Here is a 22,706-nt window from a genome sequence, read left to right as displayed (position 1 = left end):
ATGTTCAGTTCTGTTGTGTTCTATTAGCTGACATTGTTGCTGTGGTTGCAGAGTGTGTTTTTTGTCCTTGATGTCAGTGAATGCACCATGTGAGCGATGATAGTTATGGTAGAGCTGAGAGTCTGTCAAGCAGGGGCAGCCTTGTGAGACCACAGAGAGATCTCTTTCTGTTTAAAAAGAGATATCCGAGGATTTTATCAGTCAGCATGAGATCTTTCAAATCAAGATCGATTTGAATTGGATTTTTTTTTTTTTAAACCCAGCCCAACCTTCTGTTTCTCTTCTCATGCACTGGTTCTCTAAACTGATCAGCCCGTCAGAGTGAACCCGTTCCGCCACAGCAGCAACAACCTGAATCATCTGAATCCTTCACCGACAGGCCGGTCGACTGGAGCCAACAGGACAGGCCAGAAAAACTCTGACAACCCAGCACCGGCAAACAGACGACTATCAGCTCGGTGTGTCTCCGCTTTGATGCTTTCCTGACTGTTTGTTGTGGCTGTCAATCGTGTGCTATTATCAACACCACAGCAAACGTGGAATTTGTGTCTTTGTGAGACAAAGCTAGAGACATGAGTGTGTTTTTAAAGATTTTTTCATCTCCCCGTCTCTTTATTTTAACCCTCGGTCCTCTCTCTGCGGGCGGCGTGCATCGCTTCAGATCAATGAATCAATGCCAACCCCCCCCCAACCACCCCCCGATATTTCACAACAAGCAGAGGATAATAACAGCGAGATAGAGAGATAGAGAGAGTGCTCAAAATCCTAGAAGATGAATAAAGGTGAAAACAGTTCTGTGGTTTGCGTTCTCATACAAATATAATAAATTCCCGTAATCCCTGTTGGCCTTTTTTTTTAAATAGATTTTGCTCTGGTTATTAATTCAGATTGTTTATTTATTTTCCTGCAGGTCCATTCAATACTTATCTATGGTTATTGTATTACATACGTAAGTAAGCTTTGACAACACAACCACTGTTAGCACGGCTCATTTAGCAAAAGCAGAGGGAGACAGAGACGGGAGAAAGAGAGAGGGAGGGGGGGACGGATGGGGGTTGACGGAGGGCTGTACTGAAGCAGGGATGTTCTGCATAGACAGATGGCTGACCTTGGAGGTCAAACCGGGGTCAAGTCGAAAAATCAAGTGACAATCGATGACTGAGGGAAGGACGCCCCCACCCCCACACACTCCCCCACCTCACTTCCTCCCCTCCCTCATTCGCTCCTTCATCCTGTTGTTTCATGAACGTATACAGACGATGAACAGTGTAGCCTGATGGGAAATGAAGAGATATCGTACTGTCGCTTTAAAATGATCGTACACTATAAAGTATTCACTCATCTGCCTTTACACACATATGAACTAAAGTGACGTCCCATTCTTAATCCATAGGGTTTAATATGACGTGGGCCCACCCTCTGCAGCTAGAACAGCTTCAACAAGGTTCAGGAGTGTGTTCATAGGAAGTTTTGACCACTCTTCCAGAAGCACATTAGTGAGGTCAGACACTGATGTTGGACCAGAAGGTCTGGCTCTCAGTCTTCACTCTAATTCATCCTAAAGGTCTTCTATCAGGTTGAGGTCAGGACTCTGTGCAGGCCAGTCAAGTTCTTCCTCACCAAACTCTCTCATCCATGTCTTTATGGACCTTTCTTTGTGCACTGGTGCTCAGTCATGTTGGAACAGGAAGGGGCCATCCCCAAACTGTTCCCACTAAGTTGGGAGCATGGAACTGTCCAAAATCTCTTGGTCGGCTGAAGCATTCAGAGTTCCTTTCAGCGCTGTTTTATGTGTGTGAAACATGACATGGGCACTCATGTTAATTTTCACCCACATGTGGTCAGAGATCGGATCTCTCAAATGTGAACTCAATGCGTTCTTGGGGGTGTTCACACCTGTCTTTTACGTGATCGGATCGCCCGGATCGGATTTTAATGCTAGCTATGAACGGGCCCTTAAACACACTCACCCAGTCAATGGACATGGGCCTTCTGAGGGTGTCCTGTGGTGTTTGATCAACACAATGTTGTTAGTGGGGGGGCTTTGAGGGGAGGGGCCTCTGTGGATCATCCCACAGATACTTGATCTTGTGACCTTGTGCTGTTCTTCATGTTTTTTTTTTAGTTGCTCCTAAAGTGTTTTTGTGTGTGTGTCTGTGTCAGGCTGCATCCTGCTGGGGATGGCTGCTGCCATCAAGGAGTGTCATTGCTATGGGGTGGGGGTGCCTGGTCTGGTCTAGGTGGGTGCTACATGTCTAAGTAACATCCACACCAATGAATGCCAGGTCCAGAAGTTTCCCAGCAGAACACTGAACTGTCACAAGATGGTTTAAATGTTATTCACTTCTCCTGTCAGTGGTCATAATGTTGTGGCTGAACTCATTATCATTCTGCTCGTCATGTTTTTTAGCCGATGAGAGCCCGTCCTCAGCCACTCTGCCGCTGTGGGACGCTCACTAATTTACACCCATGTCTCAGTCCTCCTCCTCTTCCTCCTCCTCCTCCTCCTCTCACACATTCACCCACAAACACACACACACACTCACCTCCAAATCATTATGTCCCGCTCTTTTCATATGCTAAATTGGGGTCAAGACCATGATGGTTCAACAACACAAATAACAAATAGTGCGGCAGCGGGGGGAGGAGGAAGAGGAAGAGGAGGAAGAGGAGGAAGAGGAGGAGGAGGGACAAAGATGCTTCCAGTGGGAAGCCTGAAAAACAGACACTGACAAAAACACAGAGCGTTTGGACAAAGAAAGGGAGCAGATACAGGAAAGCTGGTGGAAGTGGAAACATCTGATGTAAACACACTGATTCATTTTTTCTATGTGTTTGAAAATGAATTTTTGGGCTTCCTGCCACCGTCCAAAGACATGCTGGTCAGGCTCATTGGTGATTCTAAACTGGCCGTAGGTGTGACCTCCAGAGAACAAGCTTTTCTTACATTTGACTCAAGAATTTCTATTTGTAAGCCTTAAATATTGCTCATAGTTTTTAAAGATTTAAACCCAGTTGATAACGTCTCATGGTCTTTTTTGTCTTTTTGTTTTTTAAGTTAATGGAAGAAGAACTAAGACAGCTGCAGATGGGACTGGATCAGCTGAACTTATTTTGCCGGCTGGACTGACTCCTACCTTTCCTTTCTCGCGTCTTAAGCAGCAGAAGAGACAGTTTTCATCGAAGGACCAGTCAGACACTTCCTCTGGCTCGCAGTCTGGATCGGAGGGGAAGACAGAAAGACACCAGATTAAAGTCGTGACAAACTCCAACTCCCATAATCCTCAGTAACTCCCAGATTAGCTAACATTATGTCAAGAACAATCAGTGGCACGTTGAAACACAAACCTTGTGAGTCTATTTTAGTTTGTACTTTGCATTTGTTTGCAAACTGTTGCAACTGTTCATTTTCAACAATTAAATGCAGGTTTAATCTTAACTGTCACATGACTGAGAGGAGAAATCCCAACGCACACATCTGTCTCCAATCAGCATCCAGTCAAGGCTGCGCTGGCTGACAGCTGAGGGACCGCAGCACTCAACGACAACAGCATTAAAATGATTCCCTTTTAATTACGGCCAGTGATGACATCCCAGCGATCACTAGCTTCATACGTCAGGAACGACACACCTGTGATTGATCATGAATATCACTGCCTAAAATAAATACACCTCTAAAGCTGCAAGAGAGAGCGTGCATGTAAATATGTCTGCATCAGTTTGTGAAGCATTCGTGTCCTAAAGCTGTATTTGCAAAGAACTAATTACCATTTTCCAAGGATGCGTTCTCTTTAACGTGTTCATCTAGAGAAATTCACTGGTGTCCTGTGGCTTTAGTTCACTGAGCATCACGTCTCTCTCCCTGCAGCTTTCCTCTATGTATATTACTTATTTCACACTTAAAAGCAAAGGACGACATCTCTACAAGCACACACACACACAAGTCTTCTGGAGAAATTCAAAATACAAGCTGAAGCAATTTAAAATATAGTTAAACCAAACAGTATTTCTATAGGACCGCGCCGCTTCAGAACATCTTCTACTGTCCAGTGTTTATGTCAGCTCTGATTGTGGTTGTTTTATTCATCACAAGAGAAAAAAAGAACTGGGACTGCTGAGGACTACTTCTATACTTCTACTTTAAGGTTTTAGTTTAGCAGTTAGGGACCAAAGTCAACTTCTTAAAGCAAAGACCTCTACTTTGTGTTTTATTACATCCTGTGTTTTGAGAAAATGGAGATTATGTGAAATTGCATGTTTAAGTTTTGCATCAAGAGTCTTAAAAGACGAGTCACACCATGCACATTTCAGCATCTGTGTTCTGATGCTGGGACTCCACCTGCATATGTTCATGTGGTTTGCAGTCAAATCACCTGAAGGGCTGTTCAGGTGATTTGATAACGTTGATAACTTTACACAGTTCGGCCGGAAAACAGTCTGAAACGGACTGCTCTCTCTTTAAAACCACCCTCCTCATGATCTCTGTTCTGATTGGCCGACTTCTGGAAACTGGCCAGCAGCAGATACTCTACATGTCAGCTCTGGAGACGATGAGCAGGAACAGTAGAAGATAGATTTCACTCAGTTTGTTTGTTCTTCACCCAAAAATGTCAACGTCTGAAACAGATCTGAACACGTTCCACCCCATAGCAATGACACTCCTTGATGGCAGCAGCCATCCCCAGCAGGATGCAGCCTGACACAGACACACACACAAAAACACTTTAGGAACAACTAAAAAAAAACATGAAGAACAGCACAAGGTGTTGACCTGGCCTCCAAATTCACTAGATCCCAAACTGATCAAGTATCTGTGGGATGATCCACAGAGGCCCCTCCCCTCAAAGGCCCCCCCCACTAACAACAGGACACCCTCAGAAGGCCCATGCCCATTCCCTGATGAGTCACCTACACCATATTAGGAAGGTGGTCATAACGTTATGCTTGATCGGTGTATATACTGTATATAACACCTTCCGATCTGAGAAAGAGTGAGGAGAGTGGTTACAGCTGAGCTGTTGCCATGGTGCTACACTTGTGTTTAAATACTTTCACTTCACATTGTCAGACAGAGACGGAGACAAGAGAGAGAGACAGAGATGTGGTGAAAGACAAGAAGGACTGAGGAGTGAAAGGAGTGAGTTACAGATAGGAAGAGGAGAAAGAAGAAGAAGAGAGAGAACAGAAACAGGAGAAAATAATCAATATGCTCTGAATATACCGTGAACATGCAGAACATCAGATCAAAACCTCAAATCTCCACATCGTCACCTTTTCAGCTGCTGGAAAACGAGCTGAACTTGAGGATAAAGTGTTTCATCAGCTGTGAGGACGGGGGAATAAACACATGATCCTCTATCAGATGTTAAACTGTGAAAATCCTTTTAACACGCTCCTTCACACCGTTAACCTCAGACCGTTTTAATTTAGGAAATTAATAACACACACTTCAAGATCTTAATGGGTAAACAAACTCAGAGTTTCACTTTAACAAGAAAAGATTGAACAGTGATATTCATGTTGCGTTGGCTCATCTTAGAACCATCTTTATATATATATAGACCAAACATTTATTCCATGTGGACAAACCAAATACATACAACAGAGACACAATTTCTAAATGACCTCTTCAACTATTGTATTTTTCTCTTTTTTCAGTGTGTTTTTCTGCTTCTTCCTTTAGAGACACATCTGATGTGAATTTGTTTGATGTCTTCATTTTCAAAGCACGTAACTTATATGTCAAGTGAGCATTCTTCTCCCACATATAAACTGTAGGTAGAAGGTATTTGGCCAAAGGAACAAGGTCAGCGGTTAGGAGAGAGAATAAAAGAGAGAGAGAGAGAGTTTATTGTCACAGTTCCACAGTTCGTTTATACTCATTCAACACGAGAAAAATAAATAACACAAATGGAAATATTTGAAATTTAAACCAAATCGTCACCTTCATCAAACGTATATTATAGAGCCAGTATGAATACTGAGTTGTTAAACCTTTATTTTCCATCATTTCCCACTTCCTGTTTTGACTGAAGGTCTAGTTTTGAGAATGTTTTAAGCTTAGATACACAATCTTCTATTTTTGTCATTCACACAGAGAAAAGATCCCAATAAAACATAGTCTGTATATAAACATGGACACCACGTCTCCTCTTCCTCTCATTGGTCAAACTGACTCTATTTTCCCGGGGATACGGGCGTATTGATGCCCCGCCCACACTTCCTCCAGGCTCACTCATGTTGTAGTTTAATTAATTAATACTACGCTCTGCTCTATAGTAAACAGTTGACTTTCTATTTTACTTTGCTAGCTATTTCTCTTACAAAGTTTAGCTAGCTCAGGCTACGTCTGCAGTTGTTTCCTCCAAGTTTTGACGAACTGTCAGAAAATAATTTAAAACCTCTGTGGTCTAAAAATATCAAGAGCACAAACTTGTGTTAAACGTGTTTTAAACGGTCATTTTTATTAGTGAACACCACAAATAGCTCCGTCAGATGGAACAGCCAGAGTACATGGAGCATTACCAGTTTACACCACAGGGTGGCGCCTCCTTTGTTTTCACTGCTTTTTCCACCTCTCTTTTGACTTCTTCAACTTGAGTGATGTGGACGCTGGTTCTAATATCTGTGAGAATATGACCTGGTCCTTGTCTGTGTTGAATAAATCAGAGTATTGTGTATAAATCCCTCCACTTCGTCTCCTGCCTTGCAGCTTTATTCATGTTGAAGCTATGCTACTAGCATCCGTGGCTAAGCTTCCCTCCAACTCCACGTTACGCAGGTTAAATTCAGTAGAGCAGGTGAGCAGCCGGTGTGTGTGGTGGAGGGTTTGGGTGGCGGCGAAACACAACGCAAGCACAATGTTGTTTGAGATGTGCAAAAATATTTCCAATTCATTATGAGACCATGGCGGAGGAAATTAGACCCTGATGGGCTGATATAGTATTAACATGGTATGAGAAACCCTGCTGTGAGACATGCACCTGATGTAGTCCCTGCTCTCTGTCTCTCTGTCTCTGTCTCTCTCTCTGTCTGTCTCTTGCAGTAATGAAGGGTCAAATGTGAGCTGTGCTTGAAACGCTTGTGCCTCTTACAATATCCCTGGAAAGGGAGCAATTACCTCCAGGCCCACTGCTGGCTTGACCCCCTCCCTTCTCACAGCTGTCAAGGTGTGTGTGTGTGGACATGAGGACGGTATCGACTGTGTCTATATGAAGCGTTAAGTGTGTGTGTGTATGGCCCTATTGAACAGTAACACACACACACACACACACACTTAATTAATCTGCTTACTGTTTCTACAGCAACCCAGTTTCCTAAACATCGTGTAAACAAGAAACACTTTCTTTGTCTGACATTAAGAGAGAGATTTCTCTGCTGCTGCATCTGCACACATGTCGGTGTGTGCATGACAAAGAGAGGAGAAACATCACGGTGGGAGCAGAGAATAAAGAGCAATCTGACTGGTGCATAGGGAGTCATTATGGGACCCGAACGCCAGTTATGGAATTTAAACATTTCAAAGAGTATTTTCTTCATTTACCTCTTCTGATATGCATCTGCGTGCTTTTACCTGTGCTCACTTGTACGGTTAAATCTCCATTTTCTCATTTATGTGTTGTCTGTTCATTAGGGACAGCTGATACCGCAAACAGTCTAATATCAGTATCTAATGTAAACCACAGGCTTTAACGTTATTGGCTCAGTTATCAGCCTTTAACACTTTCAACAGCAGAAATCAGTCGTCAGCAGAGAAGCTGCTTTCTGCTCCACAGGCAAGAGAGAAACTAAGACATAACACAGAAGGCTACTGGTGAAGGCTAAACTGTCATTTTACATTTTTTAGACTTAATGTGTGCTGACTGAGGGAAAACAACCCACAGTTCACAGATGTAGTAGTTGTTGCATGTTTGAGAGATGTATGTCGTGATTTGTGAATGAGTGAACGCCAGCTTTGCTTATAGAGACCATATACGTGTGTGTGTGTGTGTGTGTGTGTGTGTGTGTGTGTGTGCATGAGGGGAAAATAATGATGCAGACGTGCCAGAAATATTCTAAAAATGCCCTAAGTTGGTGGGGGATGGGTCACATGACTCCTGGACGCCATGTTGACCTTGTTTCTCAAAGAGAGAGAGAGAGAGAGAGGGAGGAAGGGAGGGAGAGAAAGGGAGAGAAAGGGAGAGACAGAGTGGGGGAGGAAAAGAACTAAAGATCTGGGTGTTTAGGTGATCTTCATTTATTCCCACGACATCCATATTTGATTCGTGACACTCAGATCAGGAAATACTGTTGGTTTGGGAGATTTGGTGACCTCCTTCAAAAAGGGCCTTGACTGTTTGCTTCCTACGTAACACTACATACTCTAATACATAAATAAATAGTGTACATGAAGTACATGAAGTACATGAATACATGAATCCAAACACAGGACGACTCTCTTAACATCCTGAGATCCAGTTTTTGTTTGTACAGCGCTCTGTTCATGTTCAATACTTTCAAACACTAACATTTAAATTGTATATGCAAGATTTATCTTTTTATTTCTTACACAGAGTCTCTGAGACATTAGATTACATTAGATTTAACTGTATTATCGTTACATATAGTACAGATATGCAGGTAGGCGTTTAAGTTAGTATTTTACAGTAATAGTATAATAGAGGTCTTATATGTGTTCAACACTCAAGCAGTCGTGAAAGTACATTCCTAAATATTCATTCAACCACAACTACGCCAGGAAACATGTAGAGAGAGAATGTGGGACTTTGTAAGAATAACACTTTATTTGACTGGCTGCAGGGATTATTTAGATTTAATCGTACTTTTTAAATAAATGAAGGGCCGTTAAACTCACTCCTGATTGGAAGCATGCTGAAAGGAGGCTTTAAAGGTCATTATGAACAAGAGCAATGTTTGTGAGAACCTTTAGTTTTAAGAGCTGACAAACAGAAATAGGCGTCAGCATAAATCATCTTTCTTCCAGACCTCATGCACCCAAACAAGAGAAGCAGCAAAACAATTACGCTCCCAAACTAAACCAACGAGCCGTCCCGAGAGAAAGACTTCTAAAACTCGTCTCTTTGGTAAAAAATGATTACAGGAAGTCTGAAGTCTGACTTTGATGTGTTTCAAAGACCCATCCCACAACGTTATCTTTCATAGAAAGTCAAAAGTTCTTGTTGAAACTTATGCCAACCCATTTTCTTTTCTCCTGAAGCAGAGTTTACGTCTCTACGGGACACAGACGCTGTAACCTACGTATGTAGCCTACGCTCTGTAGCGACGACGCCCAAACGCTAGTCGGGTTAGTTTTTGTTTCTACTTCCTGTTTCACTTTCAACAACGGAGACCAAACATGATTCATACAGATGTTTGTATCTCTGAACCTTTCCTCCATGTGTTCCATCTTTATTGATTCAAAACAATCAATTTTGAAAATTGCGTCTGGCAGCCGCTAGCTACGGCGCTAGCTACGGCGCTAGGGTCTGCGTAGGGTCTGGACTGTCGCTGTAGCTACAGCGTCACATTGACACAGAAGCCTATTAGTCTAGATATTTCACACTGGGCTTGTTTCATACAGAACATGTCGCCTTAAGCCTTAATCGCACAGGACTAGTTTTACCTGGGGACCTCTAGTAATTTGTAATAACTGCGGAGGCCGTCTGTGATTTTAATCCCGTGTGAATAGGATATGCTGGTAATTTGTAAAGTACAAAATTAAACATATTACCTATTTCTCTTAACACAGAGGTCCTGGGATAACGCTAACCCATCGGGAATCAGCATCTCTGTGTTTTGGGAGGGGGGGTCTGTGTTTTTATTATCCAAATCTGAATTAGCACAGTAACTAAGGCCGTCAAAAAGTGTAGAGGTATAAAATGTCGTACCATATTAAAGCAGCAGACACATCACAACCATGGACGGTGAATTAGAGTAAAACACAGAGGCTGCTTATCCGTGTGAATGCGCCACATGAAACAGAGCGGTCATTTCTAAATCACATGACGTCCCCAGGTAAAACTAATCCTGTGAGAGTAGAGCTTTGTACTGCAATGCAATAATGAAATTATTGGAAATGGTAATATGGATGTCCCCCTTTAAGATTATATATATATATATATATATATATATATATATACTTCCTTGTTTAAGAGCTCCTGACTTACTTCTTTCTTTCATCTTTCATTACTTCTTTCAAGTGCGAGTTCAACACTGACTGATGGAGCCACTCAAGTCAGATGTGTGGTTTGACAGAAAGCTAAATTTGGTTCCCTTTTCTTCTGAGGAATTCGTATTTAAATCTAATAATTATTCAGCAACAGTGACAATTATTTTATTCCAGAAGGTCGAGACCTATAGACCTAGTCACTGAGGTCAGTTTTATACTAAACTATTTATTTTTAATAATTCAAAATCACTTTGTGTAGAAGAAAATGTTAAGAATGTCTGTTCCCAGTCATGGCATACACCGATCAGCCATAACGTTATGACCACCTTCCTAATATTGTGCAGGTCTCCCTTGTGGTGACTCATCAGAGAATGGACATGGGCCTTCAGGTCCAGAAGTTTCCCAGCAGAACATTGAACTGTCACAAGATGGTTTAAATGGTATTCACTTCTCCTGTCAGTGGTCATAATGTTGTGGCTGATTGGTGTATATATATTTTTATATATAAAAAAGTCAAAACGAGGGCAACAGGACTTGTTGGGTTTTCTTGAAGATGTCTGTAACAACCTGATACTTACCTGTAGTTGGAAGAATCAGTTTTAAACCTGTTTTCTTTCCCTAATAAATAGTAAATGACGGCTATTGTATAAAATAATCATGTTGTTTTTTACAGCCTTATCGACCGTGTGCCTGTAAATGTAGTTTAGATAAGGAACTGATGAGATGCTGCTTTGCTCTTTGTTATTTGGCTTCATTCACTGAATGCCTTTGTTATCTGTCACACTGAATAAATACTTCATTCATTTATTAGACAGCAAAATGTAATAAGACAAGAACTCATAGAACAACTGTATGAAATTAATTCCAGTCCTTCTAAACTACACTATTACCTATAAATAAATAAATAATGTTTTATTTTATACGTCAGTTTCTAGTCGCTACCGTTTCATTAACCGTAAATTACAAATGTGCAAATGTTTTGAAAAAATAGGACAAATAATATTTGCATTTCAGCCATGTTGTTTGCAGTAATCTAAGATTGCATATTTGATTGTTTGTGTGTTTGTGGATGTTTACCTTGGAAAAGAGTGATGTCTTTGACTAGTCCCGGCCCAAACAAGCCTTCCAAGATGCTCTCAAAGCCTGCCAAGAAAAGGACAGAGCGAGAGACGTTAATGCCCGCTGACATGTTTACCGTCACAGCAACACATTACAGCAACTACATCACTGTCAGGCAGAAAAAAACAAATGTTTATTAGACACAAGAAACCCGCTTTAAATGATCTTTAAAGGTTTATAAAAAAAATATGCTAAACAAAGCAGCTTATAGTCTTAAATGAATGGATGTAAACAAGCCTTCACACCATGAGAAGGAAAGATTCAGGAAGGTCTTTACTTCCTGCTGCTGTTAGGCTCCACAATGATGTGAAATATTATTACACGTCAAGGTTCAACGCGTTTATTATTTACTATGTGCTGTGTACACCTTCTTAACCCAGTTACACCTGCTCCATGTGTGCAACATCTGACTGGTATTTCTGTAATTTCCGCACAGCGAGGCAAATAAAGGTTTTCTTAATTAATGAATATATTTATTTGTATTTTTTCTTTTGCAAACTGATAGAACATGCGTGCATATATTCAGACAACGGCAGGGAAGGTTTTTATAGATGCACAGTGGCGTGAGAGCACAACAAAAACAATGGCTATCTGGACGCACTAACAAATAGAATCACACCGAAAAATCAACAATAGATAAGGCTTCTGATGCCTACACACACACACACACACACACACTATATATATATATATATATATATATACACACACACATATATATATATATATATATATATATATATATGCACAAAGGACTTGCACACACACACATCTTTCTTCCCACCTCTTAAAGCAAATGAGCTTTACATCTAATAGACCAAGCTAATGTTACTCATTTTTTATTAACTGTAAATACCCTCGATCTACTGTTGCCTGGCAACGGCATACAGAGAAACATAAATACATATTGTAATTTTCAACATGACCCTCCCTCCCCCCACTGTTTCTTTTTCTCTTCTCCTTCCTCCACCCCCCACTTCATCCTCCATTAAATGGAAATGGAGGCAGACGGCGAGAGACGGAGACAAAGACACGTACATGCCAGCGTGAATGTGTCCACATTCTCAGCAGAGAATGGAGAGGTTAGCGGAGCTCGTACATACACTCACGCTGCAGTGTGTGTGCACCACGCGGTTCAAGTGCAGCCACTTCTCTCAGAGCTGAGGGGATGTCTGAGGCCACGCACGCTTTTTTTTTCTTTTTTATTGCGGGAATAAACGAGATTGATGAACCGCCGCGGCCCGTATAAAAACGTGCTTCTCTTATAAAATCATTACCGACAGCGAGGACGCTTCGGCTCCCGCAGCACAAACGCTGCCGGCGACCAAAAGGAAGGAGGTCAAAGATTCAAGGACTGCAGCTGTGTTTTCATAAGTGCCCGTCCAATGATTAGCTCAGAAAGAAACCTGACTCTTCTGTTTTAATGCCACGATTAATTGGTTAGAGGTAAGACGATGGCATGTGTTTTAGTGTATGTACGTGACCGACTATACAATCAAAGACAAACATTTATTTGTAGCATTGCTGTTATGAACCTGAACTCTAAGGCCCATGTATGAGGACGGCTGAGCTACAGCTTTACCTTAAACATAGACAGATGCAGACCTCCACTGGAAAGTAAGAACTTAAAGCTCATGTCTATAGATGCATTTAATGACATTATATTTGTTGGTATGAAAATGTGTTTCTATTCAACAGGTACGTTTATGTTCAGACAGGTCTGATAAAGTCACATGTGTAACTGCTGAGTCTCTGCCAATCCTTTAGACCATCAGCTTGTCTCAGCTCAGAAACAAATGAAGCTGTGTTATTCTTTAAATCCCAGTGAGGCCTCTGGCGTGGCGATGTCATGGTCAAGATCAAAATGCTGCAGGAAAACTGATGAAACATGGAGGAGGACAACATCCCATGTTTGACCGGTAATCTGTGGAATCTGTGCCGTAAGTACAGGCAGGTTAGCACTGATGCCTCACAGCCACCACAAGGTTCTGGGTTCTAATCCATGGGCCGACTGGGTCCTTGGCCGTAGGTGTGAGTGTCTCTCTGTGTTATCCCTGTGATAGACTGGAGACCTGTCCAGGGTGGACCCCGCCTCTCACCTGAACTGGTCTGGTCTAGGTGGGTGCTACATGTCTAAGTAACATCCACACCAATGAATGCCAGGTCCAGAAGTTTCCCAGCAGAACACTGAACTGTCACAAGATGGTCAATGTTATTCACTTCTCCTGTCAGTGGTCATAATGTTGTGGCTGATCGGTGTATAAGAAGCTTTGTAGTTTTTTTTGGTTTTGGGCTTAATGAACATGAAATGAACGACCAACATATTACGAACCTGAAATCCTTCAAGTTGCAAAATGACAAATTAATAATCCTCTTCTAACTGAAGCCTCATGTTTCTCATGTCCCTCTCTTTCCTCACTTTCTCAAAATTGCAGAGTGCTACACATTGGGGGGGGCTGCACATCAAGCTCTCTTAAACCTGCACATTCAGCTGCCAATATGCAGAGAAATACAGCTCTGCCTTCAAGTCAGAGGGAAATAATTAGGGTTGCAGCGCTGCAGCGTCACGGAGATCAGGGCTGAGAAGTCAAAGTTACACTGGGCCCCCGTGGACCCAGAGAAAATGGCTGCCATTTTCATATTTAGAAAGTCACGAATAATTCTCCAGCAGTGACCTGCGTGGATGACAACCCCCCCCCCCCCCCCCCCCCCCCCCACCACACTGCCCCCCTCCCCGCAAGGCCAGAGCTGCAATTGGACAGATGATATCAGAGGGATGTGATTGGCTGGATGAGATAACGGCAACAAAGTCTCTCGAGCCACGGGCAAAAAGCTCCAGAAATGTAGGTCAGTTAGTGAACACACACTCTGGGCCCAAAAGCATTCACACATGACATGGTCGAGCGAGAGAGAGAGAGAGAGAGAGAGAGAGAGAGAGAGAGAGAGAGAGAGAGAGAGAGAGAGAGAGAGAGAGAGAGAGAGAGGGACCACACACACATATATACTTATATCATGGCATCTGGGATTCAGGGCGGCACAGTGGTGTGGTGGTTAGCACTGATGCCTCTCAGCCACCAGAAGGTTCTGGGTTCTAATCCATGTTCCGACTGGTTCCTTTCTGTGTGTAGTCTGCATGTTCTCCCTGTGTCTGCGTGGGTTCTCTCCAGGTTCTCCAGCTTCCTCCCACCGTCCAAAGACATGCTGGTTAGGTTCATTGGTGATTCTAAATTGGCCGTAGGTGTGAGTGTCTCTCTGTGTTAGCCCTGTGATAGACTGGAGACCTGTCCAGGGTGGACCCCCCCTCTAGACCAATGACAGCTGGGATAGACTGGAGACCTGTCCAGGGTGGACCCCCCCTCTAGACCAATGACAGCTGGGATAGACTGGAGACCTGTCCAGGGTGGACCCCACCTCTAGACCAATGACAGCTGGGATAGGCTCCAGCCCCTCCCCTCGTGACCCTCCAGAAGACAAGTGGTTACAGAAGATGAATGAATGAATGCATGTGGGATCTGTCCATGTGTTGTGCAGAAATGCATGTGAATATAAGACCTTTCTCTTTCTCTAACACACACACTCAAAGAGAAAGAGATTTGTTCCCAGTCTCTGAAACCTCTATTGTGTCACTTCATTTCACTTCACAGGGTCGAGAGCCGAGAGCAGCGTGACACAAACTTAAGAGACTCTCTCACACACACACACACACACACACACACACATACACAAATACATGCATGGAGGGAATCACAAGACATGCAGCTAATCCATGAGCACCGCCACGTTAACTTGACTTAAATGGAAAACCCCCCCGCTGCAGATACAGGATAAAACGGAGCAATTTAAATATAAAAAAAAAACAAAAACAGGTGGATTATGCAAACACACTCTGCACGTTACTCACAACTGAGCTGGTTATATTCATCTGAAGATTTATTCAGGATAAACTGATGAAACCTTCAGAACTGTAGCTGTTCTCTGACATCCACCGGCTTCAGGTATAAAAATGTAACAGCAACACACGGTTAATACTTCAGCTCAGACACTAACGCTGTAGCATGACGTGCACCTCCCCAGAAATCAACAGCTGTGATTGGTCCGCTTGGTAGTAGCGTGTTTCCTCTTTAGTATTTCCAGCTGCTTCTCCATCTACACATTTTTCTATCTAATCAAATGTTTTAGATGAATAAAGATGGAACACATGGAGGAAAAGTTAACTGAGGAGGTTCAGAGACACAAATATTTGTACGACTCGTCTTTGGTGAAATTTCCGTGAGAGTTTCAGTCGCCGTTGTTGAAAGTGAAGCAGGCAAAAAGACACAAGGCCGACTAGTGTCTGGGTGGAGTTTTCAGAGAGTGAGACAGACTGACGCTTGCACCGGCGTCGGCTACGTACGTAGGTTACACCGTCTACGTCAGGGGTCGGCAAGTAAGTTTGACCTGGGGCCAAATTTTTTCCGAGCAACTGAATGGCGGGCCAAAACATCACATCAATCAGAAACATGTTTTTTTTTTTACTTAACAAAACGTTTCCCCTTATCAATAGGATACTGTTATATCTTGTACAAAAAAAAATAATTTTAAGAAAGTCATTTGTTTAAATTTTAAAGGAACGACTTTCTTAAATTACTTACTACTCCATCCCGAGGGACATCATCGCTTTTGTTCATGACCCTCTCACTGTCCGAAGTGCAGATTTATCCTCCCTGGCCAAAGAAACCATCCCCTCGTTGGATGAGGCCGCATTTCAACTGGAGCTTATTGATTTCCAAACAACCTCTCTGGTCAGCGATGCGCTCAAAAGTGCGCAATCCGTGGATGACTTTTAGATGCTCAGATGAGTGCAGATGGATCAGGAAACTCGCCTTTATGTGCTGACGATGCTTCCCTCCACCTATACATGCGAGTCGACCTTTTCTTCTATGAATGCCATTAAGACGCACGAGAGGAATCGGCCTGACGCACAAAAATCCTCCTGACATCAGGGGTCGCGTTAACCGAATATTTTCCGTCAATGGCTGTTTTTTTAAAACAGTGACGGAAAAATATGAAGGCCATCTGTCATTTTGGTGGCGAGTGAGCATATTAACTGGCTCTTGTCTCTCTTGATTAGTAGTGCAATAGTCGGTTATGAGTCGGTTAAGTTTTGTTTCTCTGCATATTGTGCGTAAGTGAGTGAGCGTCTGAGTGCCTTAGTTTGCTAGTGGTCAAGCCGGGTAGTACGTTTGTTTCTCTGTCGAGTGAGATGCAAGATGTTTGAACGGTTCAGATTATATCAATCAAATCTTAAATATACTTTAACATTTAAACATGTACATACCATAAAGTCAATGTATGCAGCCTGCTATGCATTGCCAACACATAAAACATAATAAATAAAGAAATCTATCTTGTTCACACATGGGTAAAGGCTTGAGAACATAAACTGCTGCTTTGATCTACTTGCTAGAGGAAGCTGTTCTCACTCAGTCGTCTGAATTGATTCAGAAATGACCGGGAAACGCTCGACTAATCTGAACACGGCATCAGGGAAATTCAGCCAGAGCTCGGAAACATTAAAGTGCTTTTGCACTGGGAGTGTTTTTTTTTTTTTTTTTGGTCTCTGTTGAGAGCAACTGAGCTGCTCAAAAATTAATTCAGGGTATGCTTGTCAAAACACACACACACACACATGCAAGCGACTGAAGAAAGAGCATCTCTCTCCGGTTTCCAGCAGCCATGGAAAAGAGGAAGTGGAGCAATCAATCCGGGAATGGGGGGAGGAGCCAACGTTTGGCTTTCTTGTGACCACTGCATATAAGCTATATATAGAGCTGCATGAGCATCAATAATTTAGCATGACCAAATCTTCTAGAACGCACCCCTTGCCTGGTCCTCATCAAATCAATATCTAATTAACCCTAGGAAGAGTATGTAGTTAAGGCAGCGCAGGCTTATGGTCTCACCTAGATCTAGTTATTAATATGTGCTGTCTGACCAGGAGAGAAATCACTCATGGTGATAGTTTATTTTAATATTAGAAGGTGGAGTGAAAGACCAGGGGTCTGGTGGTGGTTACAGAGAGTAAAGTGGAAGTTACAGCAAATGTTAAACACGTAAAGTTGGAAAGGTTTACCAGTCCAACATGGATTGGACAGTACGGGCACGAAACATGAGTCTGGTTTACAAGAGAATGAGACAACATGTAGGAGAAAGATCAGGAGGATCAATACTCAACACTCTTTACCCCTTACAGGATGGGGTACATGTTTGTCCTCAGGGTTCCTCCTTTCAGACACAATTAAAGGAGAGATGGGGGAGTTTGTGCAAATGGTGCAGTATGAGGGCGGGAGGGGATTAAAGAACGGGAGAGGCACTTTGTGTATTCTTTCATTTTCTTGCCAATTACGTCGCCTGATAACGTGGTGGAGGTGTGATGAGCAAAAGACATAAGAGCAGACTGGGGAATAAACACTGGACTGATGTGGAATCAGAAACCTACGACACATAAGGTCAGGGAGGACAGAGCTGCAACAGTATGAATAATGTCATATATACCATAACATTATGACCACCTTCCTAATATTGTGCCGGTCTCCCTTGTGGTGACTCATCAGAGAATGGACATGGGCCTTGTTGTTAATGGGGGGGGGGGGGGTCTTTGAGGGGAGGGGCCTCTGTGGATCATCCCACAGATACTTGATCAGTTTGGGATCTAGTGAATTTGGAGGCCAGGTCAACACCTTGTGCTGTTCTTCATGTTTTTGTGTGTGTGTCTGTGTCAGGCTGCATCCTGCTGGGGATGGCTGCTGCCATCAAGGAGTGTCATTGCTATGGGGTGGGGGTGCCTGGTCTGGTCTAGGTGGGTGCTACATGTCTAAGTAACATCCACACCAATGAATGCCAGGTCCAGAAGTTTCCCAGCAGAACACTGAACTGTCACAAGATGGTTTAAATGTTATTGACTTCTCCCGTCAGTGGTCATAATGTTGTGGCTGATTGATTGGCAACCAGTCAGGTGGACGAGGCTTTGAAATAAAACTTTAACTCCAACTTTATCTGACGCTGCAGACCTCTCTGATCTCTCTGATCTCTCTGATCTCTCTCTCCGTGTGTAGCAGCTCTAATTAGCTGCAGCTCGTTCCACGGAGACGTTGTGGTGTTTGTGGGGTAAAAATAACATTATTCTCAGAAAGGCTTTGACCTTTGACCCTGATTACAACCTCCACGCAGCGAAACACATAATCCACTCCGGTGACAAGGAGGGGCGCGGCGAGGGGGGACCAGGATTTGGAATGACACGAGGGAATCACATGACGAGCTCATAACCAGAAACACTAAAACAGAAATGTTCTGGGACGCTAATCTATTTTTTCCACACACGGTTCAGTTATTACGTGATTTGTTTTTGACTCTCTATCCACTGTGACTAATGTGGTGATAAGTAGAGGATGACATGTCTTGCGGTTGATATTGTTTATGCCTGGCGACGACCCTTTGCTCGATCATTGTGTCACGGCACCCGAAGGAATATGAACACAAGACGATCCCTGATATGTCACAACGTATAAGAGGTTTGATTTATCATGTCACAGAAGTCGACTCTTTTTATCGTTAGTTATTAGAACTTAACAACAATGAAGCAGGTTTATATGATGAACAACAGGACGTGTGTTTGCTCTGTTTCAGGCAGTAGCTTGTTAATACGCCACAACCTTGATGAGCTCAGAGTTTCTTTCTTGAAGTCTTTAAAAGTGACTCGACCTGTTGAGCTACCGTCGCTGTAGCTGCTTGTAGAACAATACGTTAGACTAACACAGCACTGGTGGCAGCTGTGCACGACTAGATTTTTATTAACACCCATCAGCCAGTTTCCCAGACAGTCAGAATTCAATTAAAAAAAAGAAAAGAAACAAAAGGAAAACACAAAGAAGTGCAGAACATAGAGAGAGAGGGAGAGCAGTGATCCACAAACATCACAGCACAGGAAAGATCAACTAAATCCTTTTTTCTCAGCAGGAAAACAAACTTCAGTGGAACAGTTGAACCATTTTCGTGTGTCTGTGCGAGAACAAATATAAATATAAAAGCTTGTTTACTCAGAGTCACAAGCATCCCTGGCATCGTGTGGCTGTGTGTGTGTGTGTGCGTATATATACATACATATAAATATATATGCATGTAAGCGTGTTTGCCTGTGTGTGTGTGGGTGGGTGTCCTGGAGACTGAAGGGGAAAATGAACAAAGCAAATATGTGAATAATTGGACAAAGGCGCGGTAAAAACACAGAGACTCAAACAGGCTGCAGGAAACCCACAAATAACGAGGAAACGCACAACCCAAACACGGCGTGTCGATTCAATCTGACGGCCTCTCTCTGCAAACCAAATCCCTAATCTCATCCCATCTGTATGTTCTCTGAAGTATCCGGTGATGGGCTCAAAGGAGGCTGGATGTGAGCTGGCAGCTATTTCTGTGACCATCACACGCGCATGTGCACATGCTTCCTTAACGCTGCAAAAAAATAGATAAATAAATAAAACGCTGTATTAGCAGTCAAAGCTGGGTGGGGTCTGGTGAGCGGATGCATGCCGGCGCAACACGCAGCAGCCTGCAGGTTTGTAGCTTGAGCCCTTTTCCCATAATTTCAACATGTGTACGTCGTTGCTTTGGGGAGGGAAGGAAAATAAACTTGCTTTCTGCTTCACTGACCCATCTCCTCTTGGCTGCATGGCGTGCGACCAATGTCATCCCCGCTCCCAAAGTACAGGCAAATACTGTCCAGACAGAGATAGTTTGAAAATGCAAACATTTGGGTCGAGGCAAATTTGGGTTCCTGTTTCCCCATCACGCACTCGGATCCGATTGGACGGGGTGTGGTGAGGCCAGCTCTAGATCGGCGCTGTCTTTTCTGTACGTCTTTGCTCATTTGTGCAGCGAGGCAAATTTCTCAGTGGGAGGAGAGAAAAAAAAAAGAGAAAAAGAATCATTACTCGTCTAACTATCTAATTATTTCATTATGTGGTGGAGAGCAGGAAGGACGAAGATGGGCCTCTGTATTTCCTTTCAGCCTTTGTGCTCAATCCTGGAGACGGCACCTGCATCACCTCTCAGCTCAGTTCTAGCTGCTCTGAACAAAAAATTTGAGGCTGTTTACTTCCTCTTGTTAATTTGTTTTTGACCCTCAGGTCACCCCTTTTGTTTTCGCATGCTCTCTCTCTCTCTCTCTCTCTCCCTCTCTCTCGACACCCTGTTATGTTGAGAAGACAGGGAGGAGGAGGAGGAGGAGGTGAAGGCGTACGGAAGTGCTAACAAGAAGCTAATTGAAAACAATTAAAGGAGAGATGGGGGAGTTTGCGCGTTTGTGCAAATGATGCAGTATGAGGGCGGGAGGGGATTAAAGAACGGGAGCGGCACTTTGTGTATTCTTTCATTTTCTTGCCAATTACGTTGCCTGATAACATGGTGGAGGTGTGATGGAGCAAAAGACATAAGAGCAGACTGGGGAATAAACGCTGGACTGTGTTGGGTGTGTTCATCTTTTTATTTAGGTTGCAGGATGGATTCTGGACACAGTACAAGAGAAATGAACCTCTCAGTTTAATGAAACGTTTCTCCACCTTTGACTCTAGAACACAACTAATTTGTTTATCATTTTTTATATTTGAAACACACACTATTTATATGAGATAATCTAGAATTACTGTGGTTAAAATAGTTTAGAGGTTTAGAGCACAGCTAATTCCAAGCTGAACTTCCATACAGCAAGATTTTACCCACAATTCCCAGATGGGGAAAGTCTGCACCAGTCTACACTGGGGGGGGGGACAGTCAGCACGGGTAGTTAGCACAAAAATCTGTTAGAGTGTGAGGGGATCGGACCCGACCCGAATTTTTCAAGCCGAATCTGGTAGAGTGAATGGATTACCCACCAAGCTGGGACACAGAGGCACAGGACATAGCGCCGGTACCGGGAACAGCAAGAGTGGCATCAAATTGAACCTGAACTTCAGAAATGAAGGAGAATTTTAAAGAGTTGTGGCTGGAGCACGAGTGCCTAGGTGATGTCGGACGCTCGCGAGAGTTTGCACAAGAGTTTGATGCGTTCAGTTGGCTTTAGTTGGTATGACAAATCATGTAAATCATCCTTCTTTCAGTCGTCATACAAAAATCTGCTGAAGCCAGTCTGTTAGTTACTCCTAGTCTTTACATAAGATCTGTAAAGACTGTGAAAGTTGTGCAGCGTGTTCTCCAGCTTTAGTCAACTCATTTACAGTCCTTGAATTCATAACGTACAGTCAATCTGAGAGTAAAGAAACTCAACTAAAGATGCAAATGCATCATCTACTGGATTCATCAAAGGATATTTAATCAAATCTTTCACTGTCACGTCTGAACGGTAAAACATAACTTTGGGACTGGAACACCGTCACAACATTCCTACTGCGACACTATCATTTTATAACTATAATTCTGCAGTCTGTGTCAATCTGCTCAGCCGTTTGTTCCTACAGTAAGAGTGTTTATCCGTCAGCTCGGTTCATTTGTTCAAACTATGACCAGTCACCAAACTGTTTGCAAGACCGCAGAGTTGAGGACGTGTCAGAAATACGACACTGAAACCAATATCGTATCAATTACTCCTTGAATCTGAAGTATAAATAAATATGTGTGTGAAACCACCAGGCTGTAGAGCTATTACCTTTCAGCCACAGTTATTCTTGTATGTTCTTATTAATATATTTCCACCGTCTTGCTACAGGAAGCACGTCTAAATAATTAAATGTGACTAGCTTGACGACATTGGGTGTAAAATGGGTTGGCGTCCATTTACTGTGGCTTCTTAATATACGCTGGAACACGACCCGTGTCAACACGTGAACTGTGAAAACCTGCAGTATATTCTGTTGGATCCTTCACTCTGTAAAGAAAGTCAATAAATAATTATAAATTTCTAAAGAAATCCCCATGAAAAGGACAAGAGTCTCTAATTTCTACGGCCAGCACACGTCCTCCTCTTTATGCTGCAAGGTCACGAAAAATGAATGAATGTCAAGAAGAAAGTTAAATATGAAATGCATGAAAACCTGAATAACGCTCCAAAAATTCTTTTCAAATTATTCACAGCATCAAATTAAAAGATTCTGGATTGTCACCTCGTGGCTTTCAGGTGGGAGGTGAATGTGAAAGTAAGAGAAAAGATTTTAAACTGTTACTGAGACCGAGACCTTGTCTTTAATAGATCATCTCGCTTCGCTGCACTGAGGCTACACAACCACTCAAAATCATTTCTGAAAGGGCAGCGATTCACAATTCACTGGAAGCAGAAGCCTTTGGGGACGAGGAGGTCGACGTATCTGACGAACCAACATACTCTGGCCTTGACTTGCTTTCTGTTTCCTTTGTTTTTTTGACTGAACATCGTCATCCCTCTAAATGGACG

General features: G+C 42.9%; 1 protein-coding gene across 1 annotated transcript in view; it reads right to left on the bottom strand.

The window, feature by feature from the left end:
* lcor (ligand dependent nuclear receptor corepressor) overlaps positions 1-22,706 on the bottom strand; it is a gene marked incomplete at its 3' end in the record, with an annotated part of 73,369 nt that overhangs the window by 17,650 nt on the left and 33,013 nt on the right. Inside the window, exons 2-3 of the mRNA XM_084558399.1 lie at positions 11,246-11,311; positions 3,138-3,217 (exon numbers count right to left, since the gene is read on the bottom strand). Coding sequence (XP_084414525.1) covers positions 3,138-3,217; positions 11,246-11,311 — 146 coding nt within the window. The remainder of the gene's footprint in view (positions 1-3,137; positions 3,218-11,245; positions 11,312-22,706) is intronic.

This window comes from Chelon labrosus (assembly GCF_963514085.1).
Source record: "Chelon labrosus genome assembly, chromosome: 2".
Taxonomy (NCBI): Eukaryota; Metazoa; Chordata; class Actinopteri; order Mugiliformes; family Mugilidae; genus Chelon; species Chelon labrosus.
Note: the sequence above shows the minus strand (reverse complement) of the source record. Positions and strands in the feature narration are given on the sequence as shown.